At 45.1% G+C, this 13,239-nt stretch overlaps 1 protein-coding gene across 2 annotated transcripts in view; it reads right to left on the bottom strand.

Moving 5' to 3' along the window:
- DCUN1D2 (defective in cullin neddylation 1 domain containing 2) overlaps nucleotides 1-13,239 on the bottom strand; it is a 32,932-nt gene that overhangs the window by 6,853 nt on the left and 12,840 nt on the right. For both annotated transcript variants that reach the window (XM_064361825.1, XM_064361827.1), the window contains exon 4: nucleotides 4,453-4,583. In XM_064361825.1, coding sequence (XP_064217895.1) covers nucleotides 4,453-4,583 — 131 coding nt within the window. The remainder of the gene's footprint in view (nucleotides 1-4,452; nucleotides 4,584-13,239) is intronic.

The following is a 13,239-nucleotide window of genomic DNA, read 5'->3' as shown; positions in this document are numbered from 1 at the left end:
ATGTGCCGATAGTCCCAGTTAGTTGAGAGGCTGAGGTGGGAGGATTGCTTAAATCCAGGAGCCTGAGGCTGCAGTCGTGATCACACCTCTGCACTTCGGCCCGGGGAACAGAGCGAGAACCTCTCTAAAACAAAATGTTAAGCCAGGTGTGCTGGCCTATGTCTGCAATCCCGGCACTTTGGGAGGCTGGGGTGGGAGGACCGCTTAAGCTCAAGAGTGCGAGTCTGCAGTGAGCTATGATTGCACCACTCCACTCCAGCCTGAGCAAGAGAGCAAGACCTTGTCTCAAAATGAATAAATAAAAAAAATTTTTAAGTGTGACTATTGACTTCAAAATAGGCTAAAGGATATTAAGAAATCAAACAAAACATGAAAGACCACAAATGAGAATTAGGAAAACTTAGAAATGAGGAAATGACACTCGAGAATTAGAAACAAAAGAAAAACATTCTGGAAATTACTGAACTAGAAGGCACATGAGGGAGATAAAGACGCCACACTCTGCATTAACGTCTCAGCCAACGACAGGCCACATACGTGACAGCGGTCCCACAGGACTGCAGCAGCGCATTCCCACTGCACCTTTTCTAGGCTTCGGTGTGTTTGGACAAAGCCTCACCATGCTGTCACAGTTGCCTACCACACTCAGTACACTCACATGCTATCCAGGTTTGTGTCCCAGAAGCCATGGGCTGTGCCATCCCGCTAGGCATGCAATAGGCCACGCCACCCAGGTCTGCAAATGTGCACCCTGTAATGTCACACAAGGATGCGACCGCCTAATGCTGCATTGCTCAGACCTCATCGCCGTCATCATGTGACACATGACTGCAATGATTTCAGAGGAGGAGACGCTGAAAAAGGAAGATCATTTTTACAATTGAAAAAAAGAAGCCTGTAATCCCAGCACTTTGGGAGGCCGAGGTGGGTGGATCACGAGGTCAAGAGATCGAGACCATCCTGGTCAACATGGTGAAACCCCGTCTCTACTAAAAATACAAAAATTAGCTGGGCACGGTGGCGCGTGCCTGTAATCCCAGCTACTCAAGAGGCTGAGGCAGGAGAATTGCCTGAACCCGGGAGGCGGAGGTTGCGGTGAGCTGAGATCGCGCCATTGCACTCCAGGCTGGGTAATGAGAGCGAAACTCCGTCTCAAAAAAAAAAAAGAAGTACAGATAAAAAGGACCAAGAGAAAGTGACCCGCATTGCTGAAGACCTAACTCCCCGGAGGACCCAACTCCACAGGGGACTCAACTCCAATGATGTGGGTAATAATAGTTCCCGAGGAGTCTAAAACCAAATACAAGGAACAGAGCAAATGCTTAGCGCTACAATTCAAGAACATTTTCCCTGAAATTATAAAAAGATTAGAAAGTACTTACTGAAAACACTGAGCCTCATATATGAGAACACTGACCACGGATGACCCACAACACCCAGACAAATTTTAGCAAAATTACTGGGCTCTAAAACAAAAGAAAAAAATGGCCTTTGTTTGGGAATCCAGGCAAAACAGTAAGTAACTTATAAGGCCAAGAAGACTGGCTTATCATCGGTGTGTTTGACACTAACAATCCACGCCAGAAGAAAGTGGAGTGACACACTGAAGACATTCAAACAACAGAAGCCCTGGAGATGAGCAGGGGCTGCTGGGGAACGCAAGGCCAGGACCAAACAAAGCGACAGGGGAGGCCTGGCCATGTGCCTGGAAAACAGAGGCAAGGCCAAACTACTTTTTTAAATGGGGGGAGAACGTATGACCGCCCTGCTTTCCTTTTTCACTACTCAGAGTAATTACGCTGGCGGAGACAGCATTTGTTTCATCACTCTGAGCCTGTGCTGTAGGTGACCTGGGATTGGGCTAACACGTCAGAGTGGGTGTTCTAATGCTATCATCACCCGCACCCTTGAGAACCAGAGCAGAAGGGACACACGGCTGTAATACAGACAAGCTCAAGTAGGAAAAGTCATCTGCAGTCCTGAGTGTGGATCAGAAGCAACCACATGAACAAACGTTTAAATAAAAAGTCCCCAGGTGAGCCTCTGCTTACTGAAGAAGCCTAGAAGCAACGACTCTGTGAATGAGCACCAGCCGCGACTCCGTCATGGCCTGAAGCCAGTTTCCACTAAAAGAAATCAGGGCTTCTTGGGAGAAAAGCGAGTCCAGGTCTGGGGCAGAAGGTGACTGGACGAGCCCAGGACAGCCTGTCATGCAGACAGGAAGAAAGCGGTCACCACCACAGAGCACACCAACAGCACTCCATGAGCTCACAGGGACGTGAGCAAACTGACCATCGGTGGAAGGAGGCAGGGAATGCACTCGCCTCCTGAGGTCACCCTGCCTGTCTAGTGGGCGGCCCCTCCGGCACCCAACACCAGGAGACGGAAAGACTTCCTTCTGTGATCATCCCAGCTCACAAACAGAAAGGACAGGACAGGCACTCATCACTTCGCAGCCCCGAGCAGGGCTGGGGTCTTGGCCCTGGGCAGCAGCTGCTGGTGTCCCTAGGTGCCGGACACGGCAGGCTCCTGAGCCGAGACGCAGCGGGTACCGCTACTGTTGCCCAAGAGGCAAAGCAAGAGCTGAACAGGCCCCACGCGCCTCACACGGCAGCTACTGTAATTTAGTAACCACAGCACGGGGCCGAGATGTGTGTCAGCACCTGTATCTCTCACCAGCCCTGTGTCTCTCTCCTGCCTCTGTCTCCTGTGCCTCTGTCCTTCCGCCGTCCCATGCCTGTCTCCTGTGCCTCTGTCCTTCCGCTGCCCCATGCCTGTCTCCTGTTCCTCTGTCCTTCTGCTGCCCCATGCCTGTCTCCTGTGCCTCTGTCCTTCTGCTGCCCCATGCCTCTGTCTCCTGTGCCTCTGTCCTTCCGCTGCCCCATGCCTCTGTCTCCTGTGCCTCTGTCCTTCCGCTGCCCCATGCCTGTCTCCTGTTCCTCTGTCCTTCTGCTGCCCCATGCCTGTCTCCTGTGCCTCTGTCCTTCCGCTGCCCCATGCCTCTGTCTCCTGTGCCTCTGTCCTTCCGCTGCTCCATGCCTGTCTCCTGTTCCTCTGTCCTTCCGCTGCCCCATGCCTCTGTCTCCTGTGCCTCTGTCCTTCCGCTGCCCCATGCCTCTGTCTCCTGTGCCTCTGTCCTTCCGCTGCCCCATGCCTCTGTCTCCTGTGCCTCTGTCCTTCCGCTGCCCCATGCCTCTGTCTCCTGTGACTCTGTCCTTCCGCTGCCCCATGCCTGTCTCCTGTGCCTCTGTCCTTCCGCTGCCCCATGCCTCTGTCTCCTGTGCCTCTGTCCTTCTGCTGCCCCATGCCTCTGTCTCCTGTGCCTCTGTCCTTCCGCTGCCCCATGCCTGTCTCCTGTGCCTCTGTCCTTCCGCTGCTCCATGCCTGTCTCCTGTGCCTCTGTCCTTCCACTGCCCCATGCCTGTCTCCTGTGCCTCTGTCCTTCCGCTGCCCCATGCCTCTGTCTCCTGTGACTCTGTCCTTCCATTGCTCCATGCCTGTCTCCTGTGCCTCTGTCCTTCCGCTGCCCCATGCCTCTGTCTCCTGTGCCTCTGTCCCGCTGTCCCCCATGTCTCTGTCCCTCTGTCCCCTATGTCCCTGCCCCTCTGTTCCCCTGCACCTGTGTTCCCTGTCCTTCTGGCCATGTCTGTTCCTCTGTGTGACTGCCCTCTCAGGTGATCACTGCACACCTCCCAGTGCCCAATCCAGCTCCACGTCCACCTTCACTGCAGTCCCTGAATCCCTGCTGCAGGGTTAGGAAGTGACAGCTAAGGTGAATGCAGACTCCTCAAGTAAAAAAAATATTTATTATGGTCCACACAAATGGTCCATAAAATGGACTACAGTATTTTTAAATAAAATGCAAAAGTAGGCTGAATTGTTGGTATGTGGGCTGGGTCTACGTGCCATAGACCTAGCAATATGAGCTGACACAGGACATTTAAAACTTAAGTGTGTAAACCCAGACGTTGAGACACTATCAACTGAGATTTTCAGGCACATAGTTAAACTCATCTACCTACGTGCTGGGCAAAGTGTGGAGAGGAAAAGAAACCAGAAGCGGGTGGTAATGTTACAGCTGGGCCAGGCGTGGTGGCTCATGCCTGTCATGCCTGAGCTCAGGAGTTCGAGACCAGCATTGGCAACAGAGCAAGACCTTGTCTTTACTAAAAATTAAAAAACAAAAATGAAAAGCAGCCAGATGTGGTGGTGGATGCCTGTAGTCCCAGCTACTCAGAAGGCTGAGACGGGAGGACTGCTTGAGCCCAGGAGATGGAGGCTGCTGTGACTGTGCCACTGCACTCCAGCCTAGGTGACAGAGAGAGACCCATCTCAAAAAAATCAAACCAAAACCCAAAATCATTACAGTAGGCTATACAGAAATCACGTGCTCAAGTCCGCCGACAATCTCACTGCGATCTAGCATTTTACGTATTTGGATTTCACACTCACCTAAACCCTTCTGCCCCGGGTTCTTAGCGAAGGTAAAGGTGAACTGATAAAAGTCTTTAAATCTGGCTGTGTCTTTCAGCTCCTGCTCCAGTCTTGGCAGAAGAGCCTTTAGCTTCTCCGTGCTGTCGCACCTGCGATGACAAACAGTGGTTTGTGTCCTGCGGCGGACATGCCTCCCCAGTCGACTCTCCCCTTCCCCAGCGTGCAGGAACTGTGGCCAGGCACGTGGCTCCAGCAGGAGACCGAATTCTCCACCTTCCCTTCCCAGGCGTGGCCTGAGGGCTCTGTTCTAAGTGATGAGGTAAGAGAAGGTTAAGGCGGCAATGTCTCCCTTGCTAAAAGGAATTCAAAATGCTCTAAGACAGATACTGGTGGCGGCCGCTCACTCTGGGAATATACTAAAACTACTGAGTTGTAGACTTTAAATGAGGGAAAATACGGTATGTGAATTAATCTCAGTAAAATTATTAAAAGAAAAACCCAGAACCAACATCTTTTGCCCTCTTCTTGAGAACTGGGACAAGGGCATGGTCTAACACCGTAGCTGTGACCATGGAGAGAGGCCCCTGCCCTGCAATGACAAGATGGCACGGGACGAGGTAACAGAAAGATGGAAAGATCCCATTTCTCAGTGACTTGCAGAATGGAGTCATCCTGCCAGCCTGGGCCACTGCTATCTCTGTCCGGTCATACAAGTGAAAAATAAACTCATATAAATCTTAAGCTACCTTATTTAGGTATCTCTTCATTACAGCAGGTTAGATTTAAAATATCCAGGTATTGTAAAACAGCTCTATATTGTTTTAAAATTGGATTTTCCATCAAAAAGTCAACAACCTTTAAAAACAGTCAACAGCCTTTAAGGCAGAAAACAAGAGTAAAACAAAGTCTCTTGAATTTTGACTGCACGGTAAAGAGGAGACTAAAAGCAACACTGATCCGCTTACCGCAGTAGAGCAGAGGTAAGGAGAGCACACTGGGAGAAAGCCCTAGAGCAGCCAGAAAAGTCTGTAAAGACATCCACAGAGCAGCACGAATGTACGGCTCAGCCAGTCCTGTGCTGCACAGTGACATTCCGGTCAGCAGCGCGTACGTGACAGCGGTCCCATAAAATTATAATGGGACTTAGATTCCCGCCACGTCGGGGTGTTAGAGCCATTGCAATGCCTAGCCCAATGCGTTACCATTTCCACCTTTAGGTGTGCTGAGATACACAAAGACTTACCGTTGTGTCACAGCTGCCTACAGTATGGAGGACAGTTCACAGCCTAGGAGCACAGGCTGTACCATGGTGTGTAGTGTGCTGTACCACCTCAGTTTGTGTAGGTTCACTCTGTGATGTGTGCACAATGAAACTTCCTAATGATGCACTTCTCAGAACGTGTCCCCGTCTCTAAGCGACACGTGACTGCACTGCAGGTGAGCGTGAGCAGTCACCATCCACGTCAAGGGTGGCAGCGGGGGCCAGGTGCTGCGGCTCATTCCTGTAATCCCAGTGCTTTCAGAGGTGGAGGAGGGAAGATCATTTGAGGCCAGGAATTTGAGACCAGTCTGGGCAACAGAGGGAGACCAGTCTCCACAAAAAATAAAAACTAACCAGGCATGGTGGCATGTGCCTAAAGTCCCAGCAACCAACCCACAGTACCCCAGTTGGCACGACAGAGTATGACCCTCTTTTTTTTTTTTTTTTTTTGAGACGGAGTTTCGCTCGTTACCCAGGCTGGAGTGCAATGGCGTGATCTCGGCTCACCGCAACCTCTGCCTCCCGGGTTCAGGCAATTCTCCTGCCTCAGCCTCCTGAGTAGCTGGGATTACAGGCACGCGCCACCGTGCCCAGCTAATTTTTTGTATTAGTAGACACAGGGTTTCACCATGTTGACCAGGATGGTCTCGATCTCTTGACCTCGTGATCCACCCGCCTCAGCCTCCCAAGAGTATGATCCTCTTAAAAAAACTGGGGGTGGCAGCTGAGGGCTCTTTCCCATTTCAGCCTCCTCTTCCCTCCAGGGAGGCAAAGACAATCACACTTCTGGGTCAGGCCCTCTTTGCCGCCCCCATCTAACGGAGCAGTCCTCCACCATGCCTCTGGTTGGTTGTGAACAGGAACTCACAGCATGCACCATCTCACGTCTGGCTGTTTCTGCCTTTGCGACGTCTGAGAGGTTCGTTCCTGTGGGTACTCACAGCTCCAGCTGCTCATTTCCTTTGCCATATAGAATTCTTGTTACATCCATACTTTAGGGTTCATAAATGCGACTGTTGGTGAACATTCTGTTTCTAGTTTCCTGGTTTGGAGTAACGGTGTCAACATTTCTGTACCCGTATCTCAGCATACCTGTGAATGCACCACATCGGGCACACATTCCAGAGTGGACAGCTGGGTCACGGTCTGTGCAACTTCCATCTAGTAACTGGTGTCACACAGCACACTAGAGCTCCCGCTGCACGCATTTTCACGAACAGTTGCTGTAGTGTCTTAGCTTAGCACTCTAGAGGGTCGCTTGTTACGGGGTTCCATTTCACAAGGTTTCCTCTGCATCTCCCCAGTGAATGAGATTAAGCACCTTATACTTTCGCCGGGCCTTGTGCATCCTCTTTTGTGAGGTATTTGTCAAATCTTTTGCTTGTTTTTCAACGTCTTTTTCTTATTGTTTTATAGGAATTCTTTATACATTAAAGATACAAGCCTTTGTCAGGTATTTCTGAAGAACTCTCACACAGAACATGGATTGCCTTTCTATGACCCTTATGATGCTTCTTAACCAGAAGTTCTTATTTTTAGTATAATACGCTGTGTCAGTATTTTTTACAGCGATTTATTTTTGTTGATGTTTTAAAAATTATCCTATTGGATAGTCATAAAGATATTTTCCTATGCTATTTTCTAGAGACTTTTTGCTTTTGCCTTTCACACTGAGATCTACAATCTATCTGAAACTGATCTTTACATATGGTATGTGGTAGAAATCAGGATTTTTTTCTCCAAAATACTAATTCTCCCAGTATCATTTATTGAAGAAATGTCTTTCTGCACTTAAGGCTAGCTCTATCATGAACCCGATGTCCCTACCGTTCATGGACTCTTTCTGAGCCCTCCACGCTGCCACACTGGTCACTGGTCTGTTTATCTGATCTGGCACTTGATGCCATGTAGTCTTAATTATTGTAACTTTAAAAGTTCTAATTATCTGGTCGAGCAAATCTTCCCATCTTGTTCTTTTTCTTCAAGAATTGTTTTTTGACTGCGCATTTTCACATAAATTTTAAATCAGCTTGTCAAATTACACATACATAAATCCACTATCTTTCGGATTTTTAAATTGAGATCACATTCGGTATAAAAACCTAAGGATGGGCCAGGAGTGGTAGCTCACGCCTGTAATCCCAGCACTTTGGGAGACCAAAGTGGGCAAATCATGAGGTTGAGAGATTGAGACCATCCTGGCCAACATGGTGAAACCCTGTCTCTACTAAAAATACAAAAATTAGCTGGGCATGGTGGCACATGCCTGTAGTCCCAACTACTCAGAAGGCCGAGGCAGGAGAATCACTTGAACCTGGGAGGCAGAGGTTGCAGTAAACTGAGATTGCTCCACTGCACTCCACGCCAGCCTGGCGACAGAGCGAGGCTCCATCTAAAAAAAACCCTAAGGTTGAAATACTGTGTTCCAACCTATCAATGAAGTATATTTCTCCATCTATTCAGGTCTTCTTTCCTGTCTCTTGATGAGTTATTTTCTTCTCTATGGGAGTATCACACATTTTTAATCTGATTTATTCTAGGCATTTTGTATTTCTGAAGATACTAAAAATGACATGTATTTTAAAATTTACCGTTTTGCTGACTGTTGCACTTGGCGTCCTGAAAATAACAGGTCTTTATTTGCAGAACTTGGATCCTGTGGTTTGGCTAACATCACTATTGATCCTAATATTTTATCCACAGATTGGACTAGCTATGATTTCCTGTCTAATACTGAAAAGAAACAGTCATTCAGCTTTTTTCCCTGTCTCAAAGGGAAAGTGGCTTACAATTCCAGTTAAGTGTGTTTGCCATATGAATTTTTTTCTTTTTGGTCAGATTAAGAACTGCCCCTTTTATTCTTAGTTTCCTCTTTTGTTTTGTTTTTTAAATGAAGAAATGCTGAATTTGATCAAACCCATCTTACAATCCTTTTTTTTCTGTTGTTAACGTGGTAAATTAATTACACTGACTGACTTTGGAACATTAAGCAGATCTTGCATTCCTGTATATAACCAACTTTGTCTTGATGTATCATCCTGGGCTTATCATCCTGGGTTTTTTGCTACTGACTAGTCAGTTTTCTGATACCGTGTTTAGAATTTTTGCATCTTATGATCATTTTATGTATCTTCTGATTCTTACACCTGAGAGTGGCCTATCATTTTCCATTCTCAAACGTTCTTCCTCGGTTTTGTCATGCAGTTTGTGCTGGCCTTAAAACAAATTGCAGAATCTTTCTTCCTTTACTGTTTTCTGGAAGATGATGCTTAAAATTGGAGATTTTCCTTTCATTAGGAGTTTGGTAGGATATGCCAATTAAGTCATCCCAAACAGGAGTTGTCTCTTTGAGGAAATTTTAAATCACAGGCTCAAATTCTTAAGAGTTACAGAACTATTAAGATTTTCTATTTCTTCATGTGTCAGTTTTAGTAAGTTGTATTTTTAAAAGACCTTATTTCACATAGGCTGTCAAATGTACTGGCATAAAGCTCTTTATAACAGACTCTTTGTTTTGATGCTTCTGGCACCTGCCTATCATCCTGTCCCCTTTTCATCTATGTATGTTACTTGTGATTTACCACATTTACAAGTCTTTTCAAATAACAAGCTTCTGCTTTACTGATCCTCCCTAATGACTTCTTTTCTATTCAATTATTCTTCTTGCTAAATTAATGCTTCTTTAAAAACATTAATTCTTTCCTTCTATATTCTTTTTCTATTTCTTGAGATGGAAGCCTTTGCTCACTGATTTTCAGCCTTTCCTTCTTTCTAAAATATACATTTAATAAGCTGAATTCTATACATACATAGTATTTTCATCACGCAAGATATTTTCTAAATTTCATCGTAACTTCTTTCTCAACCCAAGGGCTATACAGGATTGCAACATCCACACATAGCCTACCTAGTTATATTTTTGTTATATTCCTAGTTTAACTGTACTGTAATCAGAAAACACACCCTGTAACATTACAAACCTCTGTGAATTGTTGCAATTTACTTAATAGCCCAGTTATCATCAATTTTTATTAATGTTCTGTCTTTTATCAAGTTTTTTTTTTTTTAACACCAGGACAGAACATGAACGTAGTCCCCCACTACCACAAATTACGTAGTCCAGTTTCCTACATTTGGGAAAATCAAAGGTGTCAGCACATCTGGAGTACCATGGATAAGCCTAGCCTGGGAAAACCACCTTCACGACCATGGCATCTCTCCGTTCTGTTGTCTTTTGAAAGGAATACGTAGTCCCGAACATCGAAGGCAACGGTCTAAATGTTCTCCTAGGCCATCTGTTGTGCTGTCCAAATCTTCTATTTACTCATTAATTTTTCATGTACTCATTGTATCAGTTACTAAGATGTGTGTGAAAATTTCTCACTTTGATCATGGATTTGTATCTTTCTTTGTAGTTGCTTATTTTTGCTTTCAATACTTTGGGACTATTCAATAAATACAAAAGAAATAAGTGCAACTGCCTTTCTGGTGAGATAAACCCTTTATTATTATGAAGTTATCGGTGGAGTTGCTATATGCCTCCTTATCTGTAGTTGTTGTACGCCTCAAAGCTGTTTTAGTTGTATCTATTTCAAACAATATGGACAGTTGATATTTAAAAATCCATGTGGGTCAGGCATGGTAGCTCCCGCCTGTAATCCCAGCATTTTGGGAGGCTGAGGTGGGTGGATCATCTGAGGTCAGGAGTTTGAGACTGGCCTGGCCAACATGGTGAAACCCTATCTCTACTAAAAATACAAAAAACAGCCACATGTGGTGGTGGGCACCTGTAATCCTAGTTACTCGGGAGGCTGAGGCAGGAGAATTTGTTGAACCCAGAAGGCAGAGGTTGCAGTGAGCCAAGACTGTGCCATTGCACTCCAGCCTGGGCGACAAGAGTGAAAACTTCATCTCAAAAAACAAAACCAAAATTAGACAGTGTGGTGGTGGGTGCCTGTAATCCCAGCTACTTGGGAGGCTGAGGCGGGAGAATCACTTGAACCTGGGAGATGGCGGTCGTGGTGAGGCGACATCGATCGTGCCACTGCACTCCAGCCTGTGTGACAAGAGCGAAACTCCGTCTCAAAAATAAATAATAAAAATAAAAATCCATTTGGCATTTTATTCACTTACATTTAATTACGTAATTACTGACACACTGGGCTTAAATACTCCATTTTATTATGTGCTTGCTATTTGTCCTGCCTAAGTCCATTTTCCTTGCATTTCTTTGGATTTAATTTTAAATTTTGGTTTTTTTCGTTTTTGAGACAAGAGTTTCACTCTGTTGCCAGGCTGGAGTGCAGTGGTACCACCTCGACTCATTGCAACCTCCGCCTCCTGGGTTCAAGCCAGTCTCCTGCCTCAGCCTCCGAAGTAACTGGGACTACAGGTGTGCACCACCATGCCCAGCTAATTTTTGTATTTTTAGTAGAGTCAGGGTTTTACCATGTTGGCCAGGATGGTCTTGATCTCTTGACCTCGTTATCTGCCCACCTTCGACTCCCAAAGTGCTGGGATTAAAGGGGCGCGAACCACCGCAATTCCCCCCTTTATTATTCAGAAATTATATAGAAATCATGTATTCTAATAATTACACATTTAATAGCAAATATTTTCTCCTATTATTGTGCCTTTTTCATTTAAATGGTATCTTTTGACAAGCAAAAATTTTTAACTTTGATGAAATCGATCAGTTTTTTCCTTTATGATCTTTTAGCATCTTCTCTATGAAAGTGTTTAACCCAAGGTCAAAAAGATCTTCCCCTTTGTTTTTTCTGAAAACTTAAGAAGTTTTAACTTTCTTGTCCAGCTCTCCGATCTGCCTTGGTTTTTACGTATATGAAGTACAGACTGAGGCTAATTTTTCCACGCTTGTCCAGTTGGTTCAACACTACTGGTTGAAAAGACTCCCTTTTCCTCATCTGAAATGTCTTGACATCTTTGCAAAAAGCAAACACTGACCACAAAGGTGTGAGTCTATTCTGGATTCTCTATTCTACTCACTGTTCTGATTGTTACAGCCTCAGAGACTTGAAATCAGGTAGCAGAATCCTCCTCCTTCGTTCATCTGTTTCAAGATGGTTTGCCACTTTTGTTTTTAGTCCTGCTATGTGATTTTTATATGTCTAGTTCTTTGGCAGTTTTTCAGTGACGTATCTGCTGAACGAATGACAAAGTTGCTTTGAAGTCTACAGAAACCTTCTCTTCCCGGAGCCCCCGAGGCCCATTTCCATGGCCTGTTCTTCTGTTGGCTCTTTTCATGTAATCCTGCTTCCTCACAGGACTGTGTATTCCGGTTTTGTCCTGAACATTGTATTAGAAATAATGCAGGATAAGATATTTTTCCAAATACCATTTTTATTTGCCTCTGCCAGGTACCTGTGAGCACTAGCAACGTGGAATTACCTTAATCCAATTTTAGTGACATATTTTCTAGTCTCTCTAGATGACTTGAGCTAGGAGTTCCCACGAGGTCTTCCAGTTCACCCTGACTCTTGAAGTACAGGTCTTCAGACCCCAGGCTTGAGTATTCCAACCTTGAAGACCTGGCAGACCTCAGTTTTCAGCTGTTGTCCCTGTACCTAAGAGGCTATCAAAAGGGGCTGTCGAAAGAACTGCTTTTCTGCGGAAAAGCAGCCCCAGCTGCGGGGCTCACCTCTGGAGACTTCCGTTTCACGGCTCTTCACTGTCGTGTTAGCTCCTTAATGCCTTGACACAGATCTTTTACCTGGTTCACCATCTCCAAACACAATGCTCAGAGATTTTACTCAGTTTACTTAAGAATCCCTAGGCCTCTAATGAAATGATACAGGATTAGCTGTTAAAAGCAGGTATTCTACTAACCTCAGTCAAGAGAGTTAATAGCCATGACAAAGTGTGAAAAAGATAAAAAATAGAGACACAAAAGCTCAAGTATTTTTTAAAGCTTAGCACTATTTAGACTAAGAGCAAATAGTTTTAAAAGCACTGAGATTTTTAATCTCTACATTATAGTTTAGTATAAAGCTTTAGTACTGACAAAATGTTTTCCTTCTTAACAGCCCCATGAGATGTGGACAGCAGTATTTATCCGTCATAAACTTGTAACCTAAGATCACATTCTACATACTCGAGATAAGAGGCACAAATCACCTCGGCTATTCTGGGAAAGACTCACACACCCGAAATCTTTAAAATATGTTAAGTTATAACAGATAACAGGGTAATAGGAATTTAAAAAATTTCTTTGTATATTTTTAGATAATGACTAAGAAATGTCGGTATTTCCCTAAGCAGCATTTATTTCCAAAATTTCCCATTTCAGAGAGATTTTAATAGATGGGATAATGTATCGTACCACCAACAGAATGCTTAACAGGTATTTTCCATTCTAAAACTACTGGTAATTCACCTAGACTCTCCTAAGTGCAACGAACATGAATAAATATGCTGTCATACCATGGTCATGATATCTTTTGCTTGTTTGGTTTTATGCACCCACAGAGAATTTTGTAAGATATTACAGACAGTGCCTGACTTACAATGTTTAAGACTTTTCTGGC

The sequence above is a fragment of the Aotus nancymaae genome, unplaced genomic scaffold, assembly GCF_030222135.1.
Source record: "Aotus nancymaae isolate 86718 unplaced genomic scaffold, 86718_ANA_hifiasm-v0.15.2.pri h1tg000044l, whole genome shotgun sequence".
In the NCBI taxonomy this organism is placed as follows: domain Eukaryota; kingdom Metazoa; phylum Chordata; class Mammalia; order Primates; family Aotidae; genus Aotus; species Aotus nancymaae.
This window is presented reverse-complemented; position numbering and strand designations above follow the sequence as displayed.